This window comes from Haliaeetus leucocephalus, unplaced genomic scaffold (genome assembly GCF_000737465.1).
Source record: "Haliaeetus leucocephalus isolate CR32 unplaced genomic scaffold, Haliaeetus_leucocephalus-4.0 Scaffold162, whole genome shotgun sequence".
NCBI classification, from domain to species: domain Eukaryota; kingdom Metazoa; phylum Chordata; class Aves; order Accipitriformes; family Accipitridae; genus Haliaeetus; species Haliaeetus leucocephalus.
Window position 1 is genome coordinate 2,029,061 of NW_010972598.1, and position 25,105 is coordinate 2,054,165.

The 25,105-nt window shown below is 40.4% G+C and overlaps 1 protein-coding gene across 2 annotated transcripts in view; it reads left to right on the forward strand.

The window, feature by feature from the left end:
- The window catches only part of PLD5 (phospholipase D family, member 5), a 190,849-nt gene that overhangs the window by 162,679 nt on the left and 3,065 nt on the right, over positions 1-25,105 (forward strand). For both annotated transcript variants that reach the window (XM_010562601.1, XM_010562602.1), the window contains 3 exons: positions 12,889-13,086; positions 17,056-17,195; positions 19,308-19,473. In XM_010562601.1, the coding sequence (XP_010560903.1) occupies positions 12,889-13,086; positions 17,056-17,195; positions 19,308-19,473 (504 nt within the window). The remainder of the gene's footprint in view (positions 1-12,888; positions 13,087-17,055; positions 17,196-19,307; positions 19,474-25,105) is intronic.

Genomic DNA, 25,105 nt, shown 5'->3' on the forward strand with positions numbered 1-25,105 from the left:
CAGCAGGTGTAAAGTTCCTAATTTTGGAAGTCTGATGTTTTGTTTTATTCTTTAACAGAGACAGGCAGATCCAGTAAATCAGGACAGTCAGTATTGTCCATTAGGCTTACTCTGCTTGAAATTTATTATCTGACCATCTAGTATTTACAAATGAATCTCAGTGAAGCAAATGGGCTGTTTGTCTCTGGCTAGCATTGCTGTGCGCTGCTAAAGGAGGGTTGGTTAAAGCCAGATGGGAACAGGGGTAACGTGGCTGCTCCGCTTGTGTTCTGCATGTACTTCTGTTACTGCCTCTTGGTTCCTCCTTACTCCTGTGGGCTCCTGGTTTTGTGATCTCGTGATTGAAAACAGCATGGGGCTGTATATTCACCTTGCACTTGGAGCCAAAAAGACTTCTCATGCCTCCCCAGCTTGACTAGTTTCTCTAGATGCAGAGCCAATTCCCAGCTCCGAGGTGCTAGGAAGCTATTCCTGTTTATCATACTTCTCCCACTGTTGTGCTCTGTTCTCACATGCATCATCCGCATTGTGTGTTTGTATTTAGAGTAAGAGAGGGAAAAATACAGCTTGCTGCATATTTTATTTGATTTCTGTTGGCTGTAGGAATGTGCTCATTACTCTGACTTCTGAAATTACAGATCTATTTTCTTCTCATCATTTTTTTTTTCAGTTGGTGTGAAAGTTCTGTAGAACAGGTTTACCTACCACTGGAGTAATCAGTAATAAATTGTAAATCAATACATAATAAGCCTGCAGAGCAAAATGATGGAATATCTGGTTTGAACAGATAAACTCACTTCTTTCCAAAGTAGCATGGGATATTCAGGTAGTTGGATCTCCACAATCCAAAGGAAAGGAGAAAGTTCTTTCTCCAGTAAAACTAACCTCTCAATCCTTTGCCAGCTTTTTAATACTTGCTATGCCATCACTACATCTTAAATAATTAAGAGTCATAGAAGATGTTGCAAAGAGTGTAGTGTGTCTGGTTCTGGTTTATGAGTCGTCCCTCAGATACCTGACAAATATCAGTGCGTTCAGATTATCAGACTCGAGAGTTTTGGGTGGGTTCTGGAAGTGTTTAGGGAACTGGAGGCACACAGGAATTTGGTGGCAGAACACACACTGTACACCACTGCACAGAGGACAGAAAATCATCCATACAAGTGTGTGCAAAACCAGAGACAGCTTTAAAGACCCCTGCTGCTCTCTTGAAGCAAACAGGTAGGCACTGTGGTGAATAGGCAGCACTGGTGAGATGTGCCTGCATGAGTCCATGGCCTAGAGATAAGACTCAGTAGCCTAACAGTTAAGTTATTGAAATTTGTAAAAACTGTTTGAGACGATCTCCCAGAAACTGCATCACATAGTGTACCAGGCAGCTGTCATGCCTTCAAAAAAAAAAAAAAAATTAAAAAAAAAAGGCATTGGTCACAGTGATGCGAATGGTTTCCAGGCACACCTCTGTAAGGCCTGTCTGCAGTGATCAGTAAAGCAGAAGGACTTGATTTGGATTTATAGATCCTCCAACCAATTACACTTTTAAGTCCTGTAGTTTCATTTGTGTCATATTCATTAAGAAACCCTGAAATAGTAAGACATGCTGAGACAGCAATGTGTATTAATGCAGGGGCTGCACTAGAATGGTTTTATGGTTTCTTCACCAGAGCCGGCTTGCAGACAGCCTGCACAAAGTGGAGGCAGCAGAACTTGACCTGTTTGCACCCATCTGTCCTGCCCAACTGCTGTTCTCAAGTCCAAGCCAGACTGCATGGACGGGGCAAAAGTGTCTGTGCTGCACTTCTGTGCCAGAGCCCACCGCCGAGTTCAGCAGCAAAGGGATAGGCGTGCCTGCAGAGTCAGAGCTCTTAAGACCAGTGGGGCCTTTTGCAATCATAGAATCATTTAGGTTGAAAAAGACTCTTAAGATCATGAGTCCAACCGTTAATCATGTTGTTTGTCCTAGACAACAATACAGGCCATATAGTCTGATCCAGGGATTCCAGCATCTGGCTCAGCAGCTGGTGGTAGAGTCTTAAATAATCAGTAAACTTACATGGATGTAAGAAAGGCAGTGAACCCACCACTTCCCCAAAAATGTGATTTATGTTGTGCTGAAAGAAGACTTGTTCATTAAAACCCAGCTGAATCTCTGAGGGGGAGCTAATGCACCGCAGTCTATTCTGTCATCTCCCACAAGAACTTGCTGGCAACTAATCTTGGTCAGTGATGTTAATGAATGGAGGCAGATTCCTCTCAGAAGGATTTAGTTATTAGCATACCCCATCAGATCAGCCTTGTTCAAGTAAACAATTAAAATAACAACATTAAAATAATCATGAAAGTGTATTCCCAATATGTGGTTCCACCCACGCACACACATTTTGATACTGCACAGACGAGAGTTTCCTTCCAGATAAATACCTTCATTCAGAACTGCCTCAACTCCAAAAGGTTCCCAAAGGCAGCAGCCCAGTCACTTCCCACTTTAACAGTTGAATCCTTTCATGGAAAACTGGATTTAGTATGGTCCTGTGAAAAAGCCACACAGTAAATCAGGCTGAAATATCGTGCCATAAATCTCCATGAGTCAGGGCAAGGAAGGACAATCATTTCAGTCGTTCTATGAAAAGAATAATGGTTCTGCAGTTCAGTGTAAAATCTCATCTTTCTATATCCATAAGTCATCAAGCAGAACAAAACAGATTCTGACAAAGCATTCCTTCCATATGAATATGCAGAATTAATGGCACCGCTAAACCTTTTCAGATTTTGATATTGTCATCATAAGCATCAAGGCCTAGTTTGAGAGTCATCATGCAGTCACCTTTCTTAACTTTGCTACGTAGTAGTGACTTTTGGCAGTCACCAAAACAGTGAAATCACTGATGTTTGCCTGAAACTGCTCAGTGGCAAGCTATTAATCCTTGCTTGAGGGAGGTGTATTAGGCAGGCAGCGGATGCAAACAGAGATGTGAGGTGTATCTTCAGAAAAATGCAGAAGTCATGAGAATCCCTGTATTGGACAGTCAAGTTTTTCTAATCAGTATAATGACTTATTAGGTATTTCTTCCAAATTTAATGGTATGGTAGATTTCTATGATGGGGTAGCAAATCATCTTCTAAGCAGATCTGCAGCGTAGGTACAGAACCTACATATGCCATATATATACACACCCTGAACATATACTACAGTTTCATGATGTGTGTTCTCTTAAATGTATAGAAAACACCTTTTATCATCTTTGTGACTTACATTTTATTACCTTCAACTCTGTATGTGCAGTAACAAAGAACTCAGTTTAAACAGAAACTGAGAAATAAATTTGATCTAGTTTTAAGACTGGAAGTTAGTGTTAAAGGTGAATTAGAATAACATGTTCTCGGGTATCTTTTCAGATATTTCTCTCCTTCTCCTATAAAGTTAGAGTGTTTATTACCCAATATTGCAGATGGAAATGGCATGAAGCCTTAAAGTTGTCTCACGCTTGTTTTATGTGTTTTTTTTTTCTCTTCGTTCTGTTCAGGGCTAACTTATGTAAGAGCTGTGCTGACTTTTATTAGCATATTAAATCTCTGACATCTTTGGCATATAATGCTTCTGCTTCTTGCACAAGGCATGTTACACATTATTTAGAAATAAACAATTTTTACAACCACAGGGGCAGCATCTGCTGTGATTTGAGATAGGAGAAAACACCCAGGTCATGACCTTATGCAATAAACAGATTAATAATGTTCCTCTTTCTCATGATGATATAGCCATAGCATGCATTATTACTATTTGTTCATGTAGTAGCAGCCCGCTAACACCTCAGCTGAATACACTACTTCACCAAGTCCAAAAAGGCTTTTCAGATGACCCAAATGACCTTTACCTGTACATGCAACATAGTGCTTTAGCAGAAAGAGGGAATTAAGAAAGCATGAATCAATGTGTTCCCAATTTTACTGTTAGGGTCAAGAGGCATGAATATGATGTATTAATTTAATTCCAAGTTTCCTTCCTAGGAGCATGTACCAGGACCACATCTTTACAGGAGACATTGCTTCCATGTTGAAGCAACCAGAAACCCCGCAAATATCTAAGGTGGCTGCTCAGAAGAATAGGACAAAGAGCAAGTATGGATTTCTGAAACAGATTTTCATATAGGCTAGCCATTGTCCTGGGGCTGCCTGTGTACTGTTTCCCTAAATTACCATACCTACCTAAACTGCTTGGATTCCTAACTTAGCTCGAGGTCCTGTACACTGAATTTAATCAAGGCTCAGTCAAAAATTAATTAGAGCCTTTGGCTTTCTGCTTACATCAAGAGAAGAAGTTTCTAATTCTGATCAGGTAGTCTGGCAAGGCTCAACAGTTACAGCAATAATTCATATTCAATGTCATTGTCCCAGTTTGTGTCCACAGCACGCCTGCCACCAATCCCTATTCAGTTTGCAAAAGGAAAACCCAGAGCGTGTGTCAGTGACGTTATAAATAATGTATCCAATTAAGTCAACTACGTCCCATTGCATTTCCCTGAAGCCCACGAATCTGAAAGCCCCAAAGAAACTGTGCACTTTGAGAGAAATATTTAGGCATAAATATTGCCCTTATTTTGAGGTCAGTCCTTTGCACTCTCCTCTCTGTGTTGTACACAAGGCGTACAGAGATTGCCCCTTGCAGCATTACAGAGGATGAGAACAAATACTAAGAGCTTGTGCTGCGCGTTCCAGCTGCATGAGGAGGATGCAAGGTAAGGGCTGACAGGACAGGCTCCGATGCAGGAAAGATGGAAAGAGGCAGCGGGAGGTATGCGTGTGTGCACGGCAAAGGAGAGTCCAGGCCTTTCCAGAAGCTAGCAGGATCTTTCACTTCACCTTTTAATTTCTTTATGGATCCAGTGAGGTAGTGAATTGTTTAATGTCATGTGAAAGACACCAGTACTGAAATGTGATGCAGCTTGCCAGCAGTGAGATGGAGGCCAGCACAACATGGTCCTTTTCTTCCTCGCTTGCACTTTTCTTTGATATAAGGAACAAAAACTGTGTTTCAAAAGAGAAACAGAATCAAATTAGAATTCACATTAATTAGATTTCCTGCAGTAAAACAAGAAATAAATCAAACATGATCCTGGAAAAATGGTTTCTTGCAGTTGCAAGCTTGCTTTTTCCCTGAAGAGACGCTTGTGCTTGCTTTGAGGGGGTAATAAAACTGTAAACTGTAAAGTCATTTGAAAATGATAAATTAGGCTGTGATTATGCCAAGTGATATTAATTATGCTGATAGACTATATAGCAAGGAATTTTTAACTGATTCAGTTCTGCCTTCTGGTTTGCTCTGACAAGTAGCAGTGTGTTAGGCTTGCTTTCTTTGTGAGCTTCATTAACAGCAGTAAGAAAGCCCAAACTTGTGTTCTCAGTTCTGTGTTAGGTGCTACATGAACATCATCACAGAGCGGTCCGTGGTTTAAACAAATTGTATTTGTATTGTTTGTACAAACAAAGTTATTTTTGCTAAGTTTTCCGTATCAATAGAGCAGATGCCTGAAGAAGAAAAACCATGATGAGTTTTTTTTCTAATGTAACAAGGACACAGGGGATTTCTGTTTTTCTACTTTGAAGATGCGTTGCCACCTCTTCCTCACAAAGTTCTTTTTAAACCACACCATTTTAAAATAAGCCCCCCCTCTGCCTGGGTGTCTAGCTTGCTTTGCATCTCAGTGGCAGTTCCTTTCAGCAGAAATGAAATGCTGAACCTAATGGTTTTTTCAGCATGGTTTTCTGAAGATCAGGGTGCTATGCAAAATAATGGTGGGACTATCTACTTAATGTAAGCTGAAGTGGAAATTAGTAGATATCACTGTGCAGTTTTGTGATCTTGTGTTCTTTTCTTGAGAAAAAGGAATAGGATGCAACAATTATCAGCTCCTAAAATATCTCATCTGCCTTATCATGGCAGCTTTTTGCCATTAGATAATAGAAGTAAAAATAATATATGAAGTTGTAACTTCCCTGGGACTTTTATTCTGCAAGAACCACAAACCCAAATCTATCAAATGGACTTTCTAAAGGTAAGAATTAAAGGCTGTGGACTGCTGGTGGCTGCCAATTCAAATGTACTTTATCAGTTCCAATGGAGTACAGTCCGTCCACTTAATGTCCCTTCCTTTCTTTTAGTGAGAGCATGTTACAGCTTTACACTGACATTCAGTGCCAATGCTGGGTGCACTCTCTATCGAATGCATCGCCTTTTCTTGGTCACATGCTCAGATTTATTTCCAGCACAGTGGCTTGAATGACAGTTTCCCATTTTCAGTGATGGCATCAAGTTCCCAGCTCACGTTGAGACTGCATTCTTATGTCAAGTGGAAGAGACTTTTTTCCTAGTTCGGTAGAAATTCTGCTTGCTGATTATTTTCAAATCACTTAAAACCAAGATAACAGACAGTTAACCTTTTGCCTTAGGTGACAGCAAGGTAAAACCCCCACAGCTGTGGGCCGGGCACAAGAGATATCCATGTGCAAGATTCACAAAGTGATTCACTGGAGAATAGTTAAGAGTTGAATCTAGGAATTTCAAAATACCATTAATTCAATAAAGTGTCTATAGAAAACAGGAACAATAGTTACAATGAAACAGTTTATCTCAGAATTTAATCTGTTTGAATTCTTTCAGTAATCTTCAAAAGCAGTTTGCAGTTTTCAAAATAACAGGGAATTCAAGTAAGAACATTTATTGTGCCCTAGATGATTTCTGACATCTAGAGATGCTGTTAATTTAAATTTTGCATTTATTCACTCTCAGATAGTTTAAGCTAGACAGTTTTGCTAACTTCCTGAGAATACAGTACTTTACCATTTGTATTAATCTTCTCCAGTATTTCCCAACAGTAGTGTAGCTCCCATGTTCTTACCAACATTGAAGGAAAAAGGGGAACTCGGAGCAGAAGCTGTGTGGATTTGGATTTTACTGAATTACTTTTAACAAAACAAAGATGTGAAGCCTCTGCACTGTATTACTAGCCAAGCATGGAGGGAGGATTTTGACTCGGGATGCACAAGGGTAGGTTGTAATTTCTAGTGAAGTGTTAGCTGAGGTACGTGCTTTTGCTGTTTTGGTGGACTCTAACACTGGCACAGGTTTTGTGATAGAAGAGCCAGGCAGTGTTGCAGCCTTCTCAGCCTCTTCAGGTTGCATTTTTGGTTTACATCAGTATGACAACTATCTGAATGGGGTCTGTTACACTTAACGAATTTGTGATGGGCACTGCTCCTGTAATCCTGTTATGGCAGTCTGCTACAACAGTCACATCATCAATACTACATAAAGAAACACTTTTACCTTTCTCAAATCTCTCTGTCTCTCTCTCTCCGCTGGCGATGGTCGCTCCCATCAGAACACCCTTCCCCTCCTGCACCACCACCACAGGGCACCGCTCGGCCGTTACCTGTACCTGGCACAGGACTGGCACACATACCTGCTCAGCAGGTTTTGGTGAGAGGTAAAGAACAGCTGCACTCAGACAGCCTTCAGATGATGCTATGTATGATTGGAAAAGATTCACTGAACCTTAAATGATACCAGATGAAAACACAAGGGAGGTTTGCCATAGGGGTCAGGTAAGACTGATAACCAAGTGAAAAAGAACCGTATGTTTGGACTGCAGGCTAACCAATTAGAGCACCTTTTATGAATAGATAATGAGTTTACCACTGTAAATATCTGTGGTCAGCTCTAAGGTGATGATTAATACATTGCATATTATTTTTCTTTAGAAGTTATTGAAAATCATAGGTCCTTTTAGGCCTTAGTAATTGATTTATCAGTATAGCATGCTCTTTGTTACTCCATTACTCGCCCCTGTTGTGAATCTGGTTTTGCTTAGTCATTCATTTGGAAAGTGGTCACTAAAAAAGTCACAGGCTTGAAAGAATAATTAAATACAGTTTCAAACACAGGCAAATGGGAGATGCACACACAGTCCTGTACATAAAAAGTCTACTTAGTAAATTTAGTGTGTAATAGACTACCTGTAGTTAATCCAGAGTTTCTGTAGTGCAGGCAAGGGATGCCCAGCACCTGTTGGTGGCCAGAGCTTTTGGTGGGCAAATGGTGGTTAATGTCTGAGGAGGGCTGCCTATCATTTTCAGGATCAGGCTCCAGTGTGAGCAATTACTAAAAACTTTTCCTTGAAAAGAAATTAACAAGAAGTTTTCTAAAGCCTCCTGCTACGTTTGCCACAATTCAGATATTGCAAGCTGTGAACCAGATTGTGCTACTCTTACATAGGTCCAATAGTATCTTGCCTACACAGTGGGGTTGTCTCTAGGGTGTAGCTCAAGGTAAATATAAAACGCCCTGTCTAGTCTGCACAGTGCAGGGTAAGGACACCATTGTACCCCCTGTCTAACCCCTGATCCAAATGTATTTGAAAAGTCTTGCTAACACTTGTTTCTCAGTTTAGGAAGCTTACAGTGTTATGGGTCCGCAACCTGTATTGTTTAGGTTCTTTTCCCATGGTTTTTTTTTTCATTTTGTATATGATGCCTACAAACGTACAAGGGAAAAGAATAAGCAAAAATTCCTGTCTGTGAAATCCTGCTCTTTGTCCAGTCTAGTAAGGAATTCCTCCTCTTGTCATAAAAATCACTATTTTTCTAGATAGGCTGTATTTATTATTTTTTGTAGCTAACTGATTTCTGTAGTTAGAGCATCATTGTACAGTGGGTTTAAGCCACCATTTCTTCAGTCTCGTGTAGCCATTCACTTCTCTGGTGCTTTAAGAAAGCCATTATTGGCAAGAAGGACAAACAGTGCTTTGGTAGCCTTTAATAGTTGCTTCGCACAAATGTAAATGGCATGGGGAAGAACAAGGAAAACCAGCTCCCATGTTTTTCACTGAGAAGAGGACTCATGGTGGTTCTTAACATAGAGGGGAAAAAACCTGCTCATGAGAGGACACAAAATTCTCCATCCAGAAAACCATTCCTGTCCCCAGCCCCCAGCACGTCCTGAAAATGTCACTCAGAAGCAACTCTGCAACTTTAACATCCAAATATTTCAGTTCCATTTTGAGGTAATCAAATTTGTGACTCTTTATTTTCATTTCAGATTTGTCTTACTTAGTTTTATTAAGGTTTTGATTTTTTGAGATCATCTTCACTTTAATTTTTCACTGATGTTTTCATTACCGTGTGAGCTGCTTTTAAAACTCAGGATGAAGAAATGCTTCCCTTGCCTTAAAAGCTCTTGCCCTGAAGGATTTTACCTTAACAGATACCTCAGATGCTGCTTAGCTGCAGGTTTCAGTCACTACAATCCAGGGAGCAACACTCAGATTTTGATTCTTTCAGTATGAATGTTTTTTTCTGCTTCTCCTCTGAGACTATTTGAAAAAAAAAGTCTGTAATAACAGCAGCTCTCAAACCAAAGAGAAAGTCTTTTCCCTTACCTAGATGACATACCACATCATACTATATCTGTCACTAGCACATCTTTGCTGCCCCGTCTCTGCAATGCCTCCAGGATGATACGCTTTGTGATTAATTGGATAAAGAGCAGTCTCTCCTCACCTCAGAGTATGGGAGTAAAAATAGGCTTAGTGTGGAAGACGCCTCTGAAACAGGGTGGTTTTTTGGTCTCCAAAGTTATTGGGGCTGTTCTGCAAGAAAGGAGACAGCTGGGGTTTTCCTGCATACAGGTGTGCACTGTTGGTATTGTTTCCATTTCAAGGTGACGTATCATACGTAAAGTAAATCGAGATGGTCATGAGGTGACAGGCGGACATCTCACCTGGTTTCCTAAGGAAATGAGGTCTGCACAATAAGCACGGGAGTCGCTGTCTGCCCTCTTCCAGTAGCTTTGAGTCTACTTTCCAGGTTCAGGCAAATTTGAACTGAGGTTCATAAAAGCTTAATGAAAGCAGGCAGCTGGGTAAAGAGGATAACTGTGTTTTCCCAGAGAGGGAAAGGAGGAGCCCACTCTGTGTCACGTACCAGGGAATCCACGTGGGGGAGAGCTCTTACCCCAGCTTCAGAAGCAGGAAAAGCTTTGATCAGTGCTTGCCTCCAGAGAAGCCAGCTGCAAGACGCAACGCTGTGGGAAGGCAGGGTTCATTGCCGCACGGCAAATACATCTCTTGATTTGGCTTCGTTCCAGCCGGCGATCTGCGCGGGTGAGCGGCAGGGCCTCAGCCACCCCGCCACCCCACCACCCCACCCCCCCGCCACCCCGGCTCCGGCAGCCGCCCGCTCCCACGGCGGGGTCAGGCTCCGGTGCCAAACGGGCTGGTCCCTGCCTGCTTCTGCTCATGGGGAGAGGCTGGCCGTAAGGCACAGCGAATGCTTCGTCTCACAGCCTGGCTAGGTGGTGATCTGTAAAAACTGCACTTAACTGATCAGTGGCGCCGGCTTCCTCCCTATCTCTGTACGCGAAGAAGCACTTAGGCAGAAGGGCAGTCCTTTAAATCACAGGGAAAGGACACACTGCAAGCACTCCTGCTCTGAGGAGAGCTGCTCATGCTGATGCAATCCTGGCAGCTTCTGGTGTGCTGCACGGACACTATTTTATCTTTACTTTTAATGGAAGGGATAAAGTAGAGTAGTAATAATGGGACTGATAAATGAAAGGAAAACTGTAACCACATAATTATGTCAGAATCAACTAACAGCCATGAAAAGCCGATTAAACCACATTATGCAGATACATGTAACAGAATACTATTAGTAAGTCCTTTGCAATGGCACGCCTGGCAATTAAGGGAGCAGTATTGGCAGCACACAGTGAAAACAGTGATAATGTATAGTTAAAAATGTTTGGAGACAAACAGTGCATGGAGTACAGGGACAGCCTAGAACTGAATACAGGAGTGTCCTCAAAGATACCAGCGCCCAGGGGAAGAACCAAAGATGTTATTCCAAATAGACATTTTGACTAGGATGTTGGGCATAGCTTGGAGTAAATTATATTTATCATCAAAATTAATTTACTGGCTTATCCATAAATGAAAGGCTGCAGTGCAGCAAGTAGTCTGTATTTTCCAACCGTCCACAAATTCCAGGTTGAGCAGGCTAATGCAGGAATTCCCTTTTTTTCTGAATTAAAGGCAGCTTGCAGAAATATTCTGATTTAGGCAGTAAGAATATTAGGTAATGTTCCTGTGGTTGCAACTATTCAGTAAATATTTGGTAATAAGATTGCTCGGTGTTGTATATTCTTATGTATGTGGTATTTCCAGGTTGGGGACCTGAAGAAGGTGTCACCCATCAAGTTACTTTCTCATTGGAGTACTGGGATCTGTTGTTTCCTCTCACCCACCATAGAAAGAGAGTGGAGGTTCAATTCTACCCTTTGCTTCCCTTCCTCTGCCCACTCTCGCAGAGCAGTTCTCATCTGCAGTCAGGGAGAATTGCGCAGGAACAAGCTCTGAGATAACACTTAGTGTGGGGTTCAGAGTTCCCACAGGCTTTACAAAAAAATACACTCCTGCCAGAAACTACTCCATGTGACTGTGGAGATCTCATCTAAGGGAATGAAACCAGAGGGGATTTTTTTTGGTGTCAAAGGATGAGCATGCTGGAGAGTTAGTACTCCCCTTATTTTCTTCATCATGCCAGGCAGACTTCAGAGACATGCTACCAAGACAGTTTGCTTGCAGAAAACCAGCATGGATCTTTTAAATATTTATCCTACATACTGTTTTCCAACAGATACATGCAGGTTTTCTTCTCGGCTTTATTTTTGGAGATGGCTGCACTAGCGTGAAATGCAGATAATGAGAGGTCAATAGCGTCCGTGCCCACAGCAGTGCTCTCCTGAGCTGTTATAAAGCAAAGGAAGGGAGAGAGCGTGTGTGTGGTTACACTTTTATTACAGAAGCCAGGCAATACATTTATAAATTAAATTCTGTCAACAACTTAAGTACTAGGGATGTGCAATTAACAAAATCTCTGCAAAACCAAGATTTATGATGACCAGGAGACATGCCTTTACTTAAATGGAGAAGTGAGACTGTGTCCATAGAAGGTTAAAGCATTTAATTGTACTACAATGTCTATATTTACTTGGGTTATTTTTCCTCATACTTTGAATGTGAGAATGTTGATGCTTACAGAGTACTTTTCATGAGAGAAGAGTATCATTACCTCCATTTTTATATGTGAATAAATGGACACCCAGAAATTTGGAGTACCATAGGTGAGGTACAATACCATAGCAATGGGGGAGTTAAGAACCCAACCTTTTTGTGTCTTAGTTGGGTATACTATATACTGGATTATGCTGGATTTAATAGCACAGTAAATTTAGATACTAATAGTATTAAACACCTGTTTTGTCATCCTTTTATTTGAAGCTTGAGCATCATATTCCTTCTCCAGCAGAAAAGTAACTTGAGTCCATTTCTTTCACCTTTTCCAGAACTCAGAGAAAACAAATTGTTTCTGAAGAAACTGCCACTGGTAGCAGTGTGTGCTCCTACATCATCCAGCAGAAAGGATGTTTTTCCTGTAAAGAAAATAATATAAAAATAATAAATAAATAAAAACCACTCTAGCCAAGAGCAGTAAACTTTGGGCAACACCTATGACAAAATCAGTGCCTATGACAAATAGGTTTCACTCCTAAGTTGGGTCTGTCCGTAAGGTGTGTTGTATTCTATCAGGACATGTAGCTCTGACATACACTGAACATACAAACCCTGTTACAGCTTTTGCCTGCTCTTGACTTTGAAGAGGTAGCTAATGTGTTTGCCTTTAAAATAATGTTCTTGTAGTCGACAGTACTACCACTGAGCTCGAGGCAGGCAACTGGAAGATACCCCTCAGACACTCTTACGTTCTTGCTGCATACTTCCACAGATCCATCAGCCAAAATATCGCTAACGATATGAACTTTTAATTTCACAGATGAAGGAACTTGGCGTCATCGTATACAACTGTAGCTGCCTGGTCCTGGATTTACAAAGGATATTTGCCCTGTATAGCTCATTAAGATACAAGAATAAAATACCTCCGAGTTGGTCTAAGAGACTATATGGAGTGTACGATACTCAGAATAAACTGACACTGCAGCTGAATGAGACAAAATCAGAAGCTTTTGTGTCGGTAAGTTCTGAAATGAGTTGCAGAGAGGGAGGGAAGGGAAGAAACTTATTTAACCCACCAGATTTTTGGAAGACTGGGAAATTTAACATCTGCTTATTTGCCTAATGTTGTCCTTTATGAACTACAGAGTAGTGAAACCAGGTTAGGTAGGTGTTAGTAGCATCTATGAAAGAATCTCAAGTGTCTTTTCGCTGATATAGAGATGTTCACAGTTCCCTGCAGTAAGTCCCTCATAACGCTGTGTTCTCCCTGACAGATACTGTCAGGGAGAAGTTACCATGGAACGTGATTTCCGTGAATAGGAACATATATGGTGTCAATTAAGCCTATACTTAAGTATTTCTCTGAACTGGCCCTAACTGAAGAAGATGCACATTACCGCTATGTCCTTAACCAAAAGCAGCTACTAAAATTGAGATTCATGCAAGTGACTGGAAAGTCAACTATAGAGATAAGACCACTACAGCATCACCTACACAAGACAGAACTTGTTGGATAGTTTCATAATGCCGGAAAACCAAATCATTCTGTTGTCTGGGAAAACGATTATTCCAATAGGTATACTTTTGTGGGGAAGTCTGTAACTGAAAGGTGTTTAAAAAGTTACTTGCCTTTTTCTGTGGTCCAGAACAGACAAATCACAATATATTTTTTCTTCATTCTGATTTCTGTGATATTGTTCTTACATGCAATTTGTCGGGACTGAAGATGCTGAAGGATTTCATTTGAGCGTTATTCTTTTTCCCTTTCTCTGTAATGTTCACCACTTTTCCTCTTGTGTTCAAAAAATAGTAGGGAGACCCTTCAAATTAGGTTATTTATTTACATGAGCAGATAGAAGGTGAATGACTTGGGAGTAAATGATCTGTTAATCAGACATCTAAAATGATACAGAATAAGCTTGATATCAGAGCTTGCGTTTTTATCAATGTAATGTATACTGATTAATCCTTTTCACCCTGTTCCATTGAAAGCATTCATACTTCTGTAGAACATTATCTACTTTAGCTTTAAACGGCTTTTTAAAACTTCTAAAATTCAAGCAGCAACCCCCGTGGAAGCACTATCTGGTGTGTGTATTTTGAATGGGAAGAAACGGAGCAGTCCTCCATCTAACCAGTGATGTAGCAAAACTGGAAAAAAGTACACAGAGCAATAGAGATGATGAAAGATGTGGAGTGTCTTTTCATTTTGGAAGTAATTACATTGAGTAAAACCAACCCCTTCAAAATCAGGAATATAATGAAGCTGCTAAGAGTTATTTACCATTCTGTATAAAACAAGGGGCAAAACCTCATTGCTTTATAACCATGTCTAAAACAACAGAAGGCACGTACCACGCTGTTAAGTTGTACAGCCACTAGCACAGGATGTTGGTGCAGGTGAGTGGTTGGTTATACAGGGCAGGGTTTACCTTCCCCTGCTGGGAGCCAGGAGACATTCAGGTGTCCAGGATTTTTCACACTCCTACAATCACTGGAGAGACAGAGAGCTATTTTGGAGTGAAAATCTGGAAATGCCTAAGACAGCCAGAATTAATAGCTATCTGAAGAGACATACGCTTCCATTGCTTCTGGAGAGTCTTAAGGACTAGCTTAAATTAGAGACTGCCTTTCAGACAGTTAGCTAAGGAGCTGTGAAATGAACTCCAACTCCCTTCTAAGCAATCTGTAAGAATTGGAGAAATCCTGCTGAAAGCCACTCCTGAAGAGACACACAGTAAGGAAAGCTGGGTAAGGCCAACTTTCAGGAATCTGGGATCTGAGACAAAGAGATGTGGAGAAAGGCTCTACAAAAACTGCTCTTCTGCAGTTTGCAGAACTGCTCACTTCCTCCCTGTGATTTGTATTTCCTTTTGTGTGGGCAACAAAAGCCTCTCCTCTTGAAATTCCACTTCAGAAAACAAAAGGAAGGAGTCACAGGTACTCAGAACCTCAGGCCAGGGAAGTCCAACTCCAAGAGCTACCTGAATTTGCAGCCACAGCCAGTTGGGCTGGTTCATCCTTCCTGAAAACACGCTCTTCAACAAATTTCTCACCTACTAGCAAATTCTCTGTGTTTGCCAGCATGCCCCTCCGAAAGGCAGTCCTGGAGTTGCACTGGCCTCGTTTGGTGGACCAAGTGTTAACATCGCCGTCTGTTCCCGAACTAGTAATGATAAGAAGAAAGTCTCTGCAGGCCAGGCAGCTGCCTGTGCCGGGGTGCTGGTGCTGCCCCTGGCCGGTGCTGTGCCGCTGCCTCCCTTTCGGTCCGGGACAGCACAGCCCCTGAGCAGGGGCACAGCAAGGTACTGGTGCCCAGGGAGAACAAAGGCCTGTTTCTGGTAGGTGAAGAGACATATCAAATGTGTATTTGGTCAGAATAGCAAGTACTATACGACTAATATGGAGAAAAGTACTAAAATATTCTATGACCGTGGAGTGGGGGTCAGCCGTGCCACAGGGTAACAAGTGCAATGTCCAAATACAAGTGTTACGGTGAGAGCTTTAACAGACGTTTTTCTTCTAATTATCTGCTAAATGTCTTTCACTTTCTGGTCCTTGTCTTTCTCAGATGCATGCAATATAATGCATAAGAATTCCTTTCTTTAGCTGCTCTGTAACTTAAAACTTCTATTCAAGAAAATAGTAAGAGTGCAAGAATAAAATCTCAGTGCAATTGACTCTTATAAGTTTCAGATAACAGACATAAATTATATCTAACAAAACCACTTTACACTTTTTCTTGAGTTGAAACTCATTCTTTGAAAACGTATTTCACTTTCAATGTTCATGCTGTATAAAACAAGCATAACACACAGTCATTGAAATTTTTTGTTAAATTCAGGAGTCATGGCTTAGTGTTGCTTAGCAACAACATCGTCTTCCAGACAGGCTGATAAAATGTAAGAGGTTTCCGTTGTTTTTCTTAGTGTTCAGGAATGGATCTGCAATATTGGTCCTGAAATCTTGCCACAGTTAATTTTCTAGTATCTTCTGAACTTAGTTGTAGTAAGTCCTTAAGAACACCAGTCAATGATTAAGAAACCACTGTGACAGGCATTGTATTGAAGGGAAAAAAACCTAATCAACCCCCCAGGGTCTGTCCCTAAAGAAAACATACTAATCTAGACGTCAGCTGCAACCCAAGCAGGTAACAAAGATGAGAAGGCGATACAGCAGCAGGAAGGCAGGGGTCTGTCAGGGCCAGCGGTTAAGGCCAAGCGGCACCCGCTCCAGCTCCATGAAGTGCCTTTAACAACCTCTACTCCCAGGAGCTCTGGTGTTGCCTGCGAGCGACCTGGCAGGTGGCTCCACTTCTCTCTCCCTGCTCAGGCAGGAGAGCAGAAAGTCCTGGGCCTCTGCCACAGACAGGTGATTCCTGCTGGCTTCACCTTGCTGACTGACACATTCCACAGCCCTAGATACAAGGCAGAAAAGCTGAAATCTGGGCTTACTGCTTACCGGCTCAGTGCCAGGCAGAGTTCATTTGTAGCTGAAGCTAGGTTTTAGAGATAAGTTTCGTGCAAAACTGCAGCATCTCCCTGCGACAGTGACTGAGCAAATGGTGACTTTGCATGGAACTTTAAACAGAACTGACATAATAGACTTAATTCCTGGTCACAAGTGATGGATCAGGCTCATGTGGCAAGAACACAGATATTACTCCATCTAATAGTAACCAGTCCTGGGACTTGTTGGAACAAAATTCTCTGAAATGTAACTTTAACTAGAGCTTCTGTGATGACAGTGGATATTTTGAAGTTTGTCTTCTGCATTTTACCTACAGTTACATCTAAATGGTGAGGCTTTCAAGGGGAAATTAAGCAAATACCTCTCCTTTGTACATTTGAGTGTTCTAGCAGGACAGTTGAATGTATCAGTTAATATTCTCTACTAAAATAAACTACTTGCCATCTCAAGAAGAATGAGAGGAAGAGAAAATAAATCACATATTTTAAATGCCATATTTGAACTTTTCCTTTCACAGAATTCACCTAAACTCTTCTGCCCAAAGGACAGAGTCCTGGATATTGAAGCTATATACAGTGTTATCGATGATGCGAAACAGTTTGTATACATAGCTGTCATGGACTACTTGCCGATCGTCATTGACACCAATGCTAAACGGTGAGTGTCCATGTCCAGGACTAGCAGGTTATCATAATGTCAATAAGGTTTGCTGGAGAAAATGAACCCACAGGAGATTAGTTACTACTGTGGACCAATTTCTTGGGGCCCAATTCTGCTCTTATTGAAATCAGTGAGAGTTCTGCCATTGACTTAAATGGGAGCAGAATTGGGACCTAAGAAGACATTTCCAGTTCTGGGTCCTAAGCTTTGGATCTGCCTATCGAAGGAGATCAGAAATTGTCTAATCTGACCATCTCTAAGTCACTGGGACCCAGGAATACAAGAATCTGCTTACACATGCATCCTATTTCTTACACAATTATATTCACTACACTGATACCACAGCTACTGGCATTTTACAAGTATCATATAGATATTCAACATGACTGTGTGTGTGTGTGTTAAGAGAGAAGTAACATGTTATGAGTTCTCATATAGAACGTGGGAGATGTTATTATTTTATTGAAATGTACATATACATGAAAATTTCAAATTCATCATGGATTACCTTTGAATTATATTACATTTTGGTTAACTGGGAGTTTCTAAAAACAAAGAAAACCAAGTAATTTTTAAACACCCTGTTTGTATGCGCCATTAAAAAGCATGCATGACCCGAAACTGGAGCCACAGTGTAATAAAACCATCCAACTCACAAGGCAAGTATCCAGTGGTCCCTCCAACTTGATAACACTCATAATGAACTGAGAATCTAGCAAAGCTTGCCATTCCATCCATGCACTTTATTTGAACACAGTTAAGCCAAACTAAACATGTGGTTATGTCCTTTTTTCCAGTTTTGCATAATTAAAGATGTTTTGTTCAGATCTTTCAAAAAGTAACTATCATTTGACTGATATCAAGCATAAGCTGTTTCAAGTCTACAAGAGGGTTTTTCCAACAAACTTACTATGTACAGCCTCTATCAGTGAAAGAATCATGGGTAATGCTGTAGGAACCTCAGTTTCACAATATGCATCCCTCGCCTTTCTCTTTTATGCTGGAAAGGATCTTAGTGTGTAGAATCATTACAGTGTTGCAGCTCATGCTATCTCCTATACTCCTCCTTACTTTGTTCTCGTGCCTGAAGAATTCAGAAATCTGCTGGATTAGGGAGATCCAGGGAAGCTACCTGTGTGAATTCTTCAACATTTTTCCTATGGCATGGCTTTTTTTAAGGCACTGCCACACTTCTCTACCTTGTCAGCTCCCAGTTCTCGCTTGCAAGTTATTTTCTGGCATTGTAGAGCTCAGATTTCATTAGGCCAAATGCCTTGATGCTGCTGGAATAAAGAAAACATGCATTTTCTTTGCCTAATTCTCCCTGTCCTGACCTGCTCCCACCAAAGGTCAGAAACACAAAGCTTAACTAGCGATTGTGAGAATAGTACCGTGGAAGCCACCATCCCATTCATGGCAGAATTTCTGCAATCCTCATCAGGAAAAAATGTAGCATACTCCTTGAACGACCCATCTTCATCTGCTGCTGAAGGATGCAGGCACCCCGCAGAGCTGCAGCTCTTGTTTTCCCAAGCAAGAAATTACAGAAGGCATTCCAGTCCCCAGCCTGTATGGTCCCAGCACAGAGGAAAAAAAGGATGGCAGTCAGGGAGAGATCCCGTGTTCCTGTTTCCTTACTTGCGTAACCAACAGAAAATCCTTCTTGTCCCTCCCTCTGGGCTGGGTAAGAAGCACCCTCCAGCTGTACCTCATTCTGCTGGTTCCCTGGCACCGCAAGAGCTCCACTGCTCTCACCACAGGCACTGACACAGGAGTAACTCTCCCAGCTATGGGCAGACCAGGTACCTGTATTTCATGCAAATGTTTTGGCAGCTCTCAGTGCACCTACACAGATGGAAGATGTGCTCAACCATCCACAGCCTCACTGTCTCCACAGTGACAGTTTTGGTGCAGGGCAGAATGACACAAAAGAGGATCTGCTGGCAGATCTGTTTAGTGAGAATCCTTTTGAATGGGAACGGCATTCCTTCAACAGACAGAAAATGAAATTCACATGGGTTTAGTTTTCTCTATGATGTCTAGACTTGGCTGCATAAAAATCTGAAATTTTTTTAAGTTCTCTGAATATATTGTATTCTTTCTCCACAGGTACTGGCCATATTTAGACGGGAAGATCAGAGAAGCGTTAGTTTTACGAAGTATTAAAGTACGACTTCTCATAAGTTTCTCAAGAGACACAGATCCCCTTACTTTTAACTTTGTTTCATCTCTGAAAGCTATTTGCACTGAAGTTCCAAGCTGTAGTTTGAAAGTTGTAAGTATAATCCATATTGCTTTGAAATTTAAGATATTTCCCACCCCCACCCCCAAAAAATCAAGAAAGCTTCACAACTGAGAAGTGGGTTTAGTATCAAAGCCTTTATATTTCATTAAATAACATAGGAAATGTAATATAATGAACTGAGTGTATTCCTAGTAGTAATACACGTCGAAATTAAGACAGAAAAATAGACTGATGCCAAAAGGCAGTCTGTGTGGTGGAGACCCCATGTAAAATACTACATCTGGTGTTTCAAAGCAAAGCTAACGGAGTGAACCGTAGTCCTATGTCGTGTTTATACTGGCTCGTAGGGGTAAATATGACAGCACAAAAATGTGTTTTAGTCTGGATTCATGTAACCTTAGCGTTCAGCTGTGTAAGTATCTATTTTTACTTTAGTCAAGTACAAAGTACAAAAAAAAATAATGAAGATTTTACATTAAATTCAGAATTGTGAAGACTAGAATAAGCATTATGTGACCGCATTAGACATGCAATACAGGAAAGTGAGAAATACCATATATGTTATATTTGTATTACAGAACAGAGTACATGGTAAGTACTACTTTCACTTTGATGAACTTCATTTTTATGAAATTGAGGCATGCTGGATCAATTTCTTTGGGGTTTTTTTTTGCAGATAACTGTCTTAAATAATCTGCTAAATTATTTTGACTACTTGAATTGATAATCCACTGAATCACTTTGGCTTTTTAAAATCGTAAAATTGACAACAATTGTAGAAACAAGTACTATTTGTGTTATACACACTAAGTGCTATTTATGCATATATAGAAATAGGGATTTTTGTTGTAACGTACACTGTTATTACAAGTTTCCTAGGTAAGAAGCAGCATAAAGTGTGTTTTTTAAGTCAAAACCACCATACATGGCTGACACTGCTTAAGCCACTTCAATTTTGAGTACCTTCTAGCTTGTTCCATATTTATCATCAAAATCCTGTTTATTTGTTCAAAATTTTTTTTTTTTTGAGTGGCATCTAATGCTCTACATACTGATATCCATTTCCACCTATTTACAACAGGTAAAATCTTTAGTATAGAATTTATCATCTTGTCAAGAACTAAATGCTAAAAGGAAAAAAATATATTTCTAGACATCTATTCTAGGTAGATAGTCTAGCTAGAATATCTGCAGTTAGAAAACACAAATAGAACTTCCAGTAAAAAACTGAGACCGGCCTAGATTTAAATAGTTGTAAAGGTACAACACACCTCAGTTACCTCTGTGCTGGTCATCACGTGTTCCACATACCGGGTAAGTCACTGCCTTAAATAAGCCTTGGTATGAGTAATACTAGTATCTATTTGATTTTGGCTGAAACTGTGCCACAGGCTCCGCCACAACACTCCTTTACTTCACAAATCATGTCAGATGAGCACTGTTTTTTTTAAAATTGCATTTCTTTTGTATTCATCTGCTCTAGCCAGGATCAAAATGAAACAGAACTACGTGTGTGTATGGGGTAGAAGGAATAGGCTAACAAGATAAAAATTAAACTTAAACCTTTTGAATTATTGGAAAATTCTGCTTTTCCCTTTTGGTTCTGCTTTGGGCATGAGAAGACATAAAGTCAAAGTAAACTCTGTACAGAAAACACTGTCATGCAGACATGTATTGTACGTGTGTGTTTATACACAAGAACACCGAAATTTTAAGAGAACCTTAAGTTACAAACTCTGATTGAAAATATACTTAAAATTGCTAAGCTGTGTAATGGCACACCCTCCCCCTTCTTCTGTTCTCTTGGGGATAATATACCTGAGTCCTACGAAGCATGTTCGGTAGCTTTTTTCTCTCATTTAGCTTTTGATCCCTGTGATGTGCCTTGTTGTGATTGTTTTTTTATGCCTACGGCAAGACCACTTTGGCTAGGAAGTTTCCAGCAAGTGCTAGTGGCTTGCTGCAGCTGCAGGGTACGCTGTTTTGGCAGTGGCAGCAGCCTGAGGTACGCAGTCATCTTGGAGAAGGCTGTGCAGATACAGTTTCTCTGTTAGATGGGAATCTCTTCCCTATTTCCCCTGGTCTCTGACCAGGCTAATGGAAGTTTTGGTGCTAACTGCAAGTATATAGTTAGAAACAGGGCACTGCAAACCTGTTAACCCTAGCAGTGTCCTGATCAAAACCAGCCACCAACCTCTGTGCATATAATTTTTCACTCTGCTACTGAGGTCAGGAAGGCAGAGCCTGCAAGACATGATTTCCTAGTTGCTAACACTGAATTGTAAGAGTGTGCTCTATCTAGAAGCAGGGTTTTTTCCTTTTTTGCCATAAAACTTTGATAATACTGGGCAATTAACATCACCAATGCAGTCAGAAAACGCTTAGTCTCTCATTATGCATTCCTCAGCATTTCACTGAGTCCAGTTCACATCAGCATTAATAATTATTGCATTCAACTGAAACTGCTTTGAGAGTGCAAACTCAATACAAGGACTCTGAAGAAACAGTCACTGGGAAGAAGTCACGTGGAAAAAGCTTTGTTTGAGGACTAAATACATGCTGTAAGCACACAGCCAAATGTCAAGGAGTAAACTGCATACCAAACTGCTCATTTGGGGAGCTCTGTCCTATGCACTGAACCACATGCGGTCATGAAACTGAAGCTTGAATCATAAAGGGTAAAGTCGAGGTGAAGAGCTCACCATTGTGCTTCTTGGGACCTTAATTCCAGTACTCCTTAAGTTTTGTGGGCTTGACCATGTAAATATGTCTTCTGTGCAAGAATGCTCAGTCTAACTCTCAAAGGAGCAGTCAAAAGGGCCCAGCTCTGTTGGGTGCAGTGCTGAACAGAGAAAGGTGCAGGTTTTTGAAGGGCCCACAGAAAGCATGAACTAGAACAAAATGTCTTTAGACAACTGGAGACCAGGAATGAGTGGCATGGAACAGACGTGTATCTACAGCCCAAGTTGTTCTTGAGCCTCCACCTGAATCTATTTTTGAGTTGTGCAGGTATATTCCTGCTAAGGTAAGAGTAAGGAAAAACTGAACCTTTCACTAATTCTCAGAAAGCCAGAAATGCCCTACAAGTAAACAAAGTGTTATGAATTAACTATGAAACCTTTGTTCCTAAGCACTAACTTAAAGCTCTAAACTCCTAGAAGAAGGATGGAAAAGATTAATGAAATGTTAGCAGAATGTGGTATATTACTAACACAGTACTTCTGCTGAAGGCGCATGTTGGAGAACGTTAGGCTGTGCTACTTAATGCCAGTGCTGGTTCCCTTGCTCATGTAAGCTCCATTCGTGTATTCTGTTTGTGAGGGCAGATGGGTTTCCCTACTGCTATCTGTATTGTCAAGGAGTTAACGGCTCCTCTGCTGTTGCTGGAGAACACATTACATTTTCAAGCCTTCTATCTTTTCCTGCCTGAATCTGAAATTTTCTCTCTTACAAAGTTATTATACAAACAGAACACTATGTATGATTTTTTCAATTCAGCATATCTGCTGAATCTATCTCAGTTTGACAACTCTAAGCTTACACAATTACTGTGCTTGGCTATTTTTACATCAAGGTACGTAACTTTTTGCTACATCTCATAACATTAGGAAGAAGATAGGGTGTTATGTTTTGTTTCCTACCATTGAATACTTTACCCATTTGCCAGTTTTAGACTATTCCCTACAATATTAGTGTTAGTCACACAGTATCTTCCACATCCCTGTGAAAAGTTACTGTCAGTACCCTTGATGGGCATCCTACGGCTGCTAACTGTCTCTGTTCCTGTTTTGTTGCGCCAGGGAAAACATGACCATTTTCTTCTGGCTTTATCCAAAAATTCAAGACCTGTTCAGAAAGATTCAGATCCATCTCTAGCTTCTTAAGTACATACTCTCTGTGTGGGTGCGTGTTTATGGAGCAGCTCCTCAGGCACACACTTGCAGTCTTGATGTTGGCTAAGAACTAACCCCTAATATCTAGTAAACTTTCCTTTATAGCTGCTAAGATGGTTTATTTTAATTTTTTAACAGTGTAATGCTGTAATTGTTAGTGATGTTAAAAATCTGTAATTGAAAGTATGATTTCTCCATGCAGCTTAGTTAGATGTGAATATACAATATGAATCTCATTTAAAGGACAGATACTACAGTTTTACACAGAATAATCTTTTTTAATGCCCTTTATAAAGCAATCACTCAAACAGTTTGGGTTGTTGTGCTTGGTTTTAAATTAAAAAAAAAACCAACTATCTTTGGAATTTTGCTAGTATTTGAACTCATTGCAAAAATTAAGCTGTGGAAGATAACAATGCCACGTACAGGTAAGCAAGGATGCGGCAACATACAAAATTCAGAGACTGTTTAAGGAAACAACTTTGTGATAGTTATTGATCATAAAACTGCGCCACAGTACCATCCAGTATTTGGGCACTGAAAATACGCAAACTCTTTGAATTTTATTTCTAATGCACTAAAAACCTGCTTCAGTTCTAATAAACTTTCATCGTTGTGGGGAGGGGGTGCGTCAGTCCAAGAACAGAGACTCTCCTCAATGCTTGAATCAGCAGGACCCTGAATTAGCCTTGTATTTTACACAGAGTTCTTCCAAGGAGTTTTGGTACAACCTCTGACAACATAAAATTTACCCCAATATATTTTCTAGTGGGGAAGAGAGAGATTCTGACAGAGTCCACAGCATAAAGTGTTAGATAAACAGCAGTCTCTGGGCTACTCTGCCTTTCTGTCTGCAAATAAATAATTTCCATTAGGTTTGGTAATACTAATTGCAGATAAGCCCGTTCAGAACTTGAGTTCTCCAAGGAAAACCAAACTGTAATGATCAAGACTGATGATTAAGAAGAGAGATTTTTTGAATGAGTATTTATATGCAGTTCTGAAGAAACCAGTGGTATAAAACCTAAAGCTGGCGTTCCTGGTAATCAGTAACAACACATTTTGCAATAGTCAAGCAGTTTACTGCAAACCAGCTTGAAACCTACCTACATCATCAGCTGGGTAAAGAATGCTTTATAAAACTAACTGCCTGTGTGCTATGTGTACACCCTTATTTGATTTAATCAAACTGATGATGTAGTCTACCACAGAGATCACTACATCTCAGTAACAAATATAGTATTTTACAGTTGGGTTTTCAAAGTTGTAATATTATTCTGAAAGACGTCTCCCTAACCTAAAAGGATTCATTCAAGGTTTGTATCAAAAAGATCACTAGTTCAAGAGATGAATTTTGCATTATGGAAAACAGACCCACAAGAACGATCAAGAAGTTTTGGGGTGGTTTTTTTTAAATACTATTTTTCAATGTCTTAAGGGGGTGCAATGTATAGCCAGCTACTTTCACCAGTAATATACTGTGAGTTAGGTTTGTTCTGAGGATCTACACCATCACCTCAATCAAAGTTTCCCAGTCATGCAGTAAATCTTTAACTTCATCATCTTATTCTCTACTTCTGGTTTTGGAATCTGCGTCTAGCTATTAGTTTCCTTGATGAAACAAACAATATTCAGATTTGTACTGAAAATCTCATTTTTGTCTTGCACTGATGCAGACAAGGAGTGCATGTGGCTCCAAAATAAATTAAAAAAAAAAAAAAAAAAATCTAACTTTAGACTTTACCTTTAGGGTAAAAAAGAAGCACTTT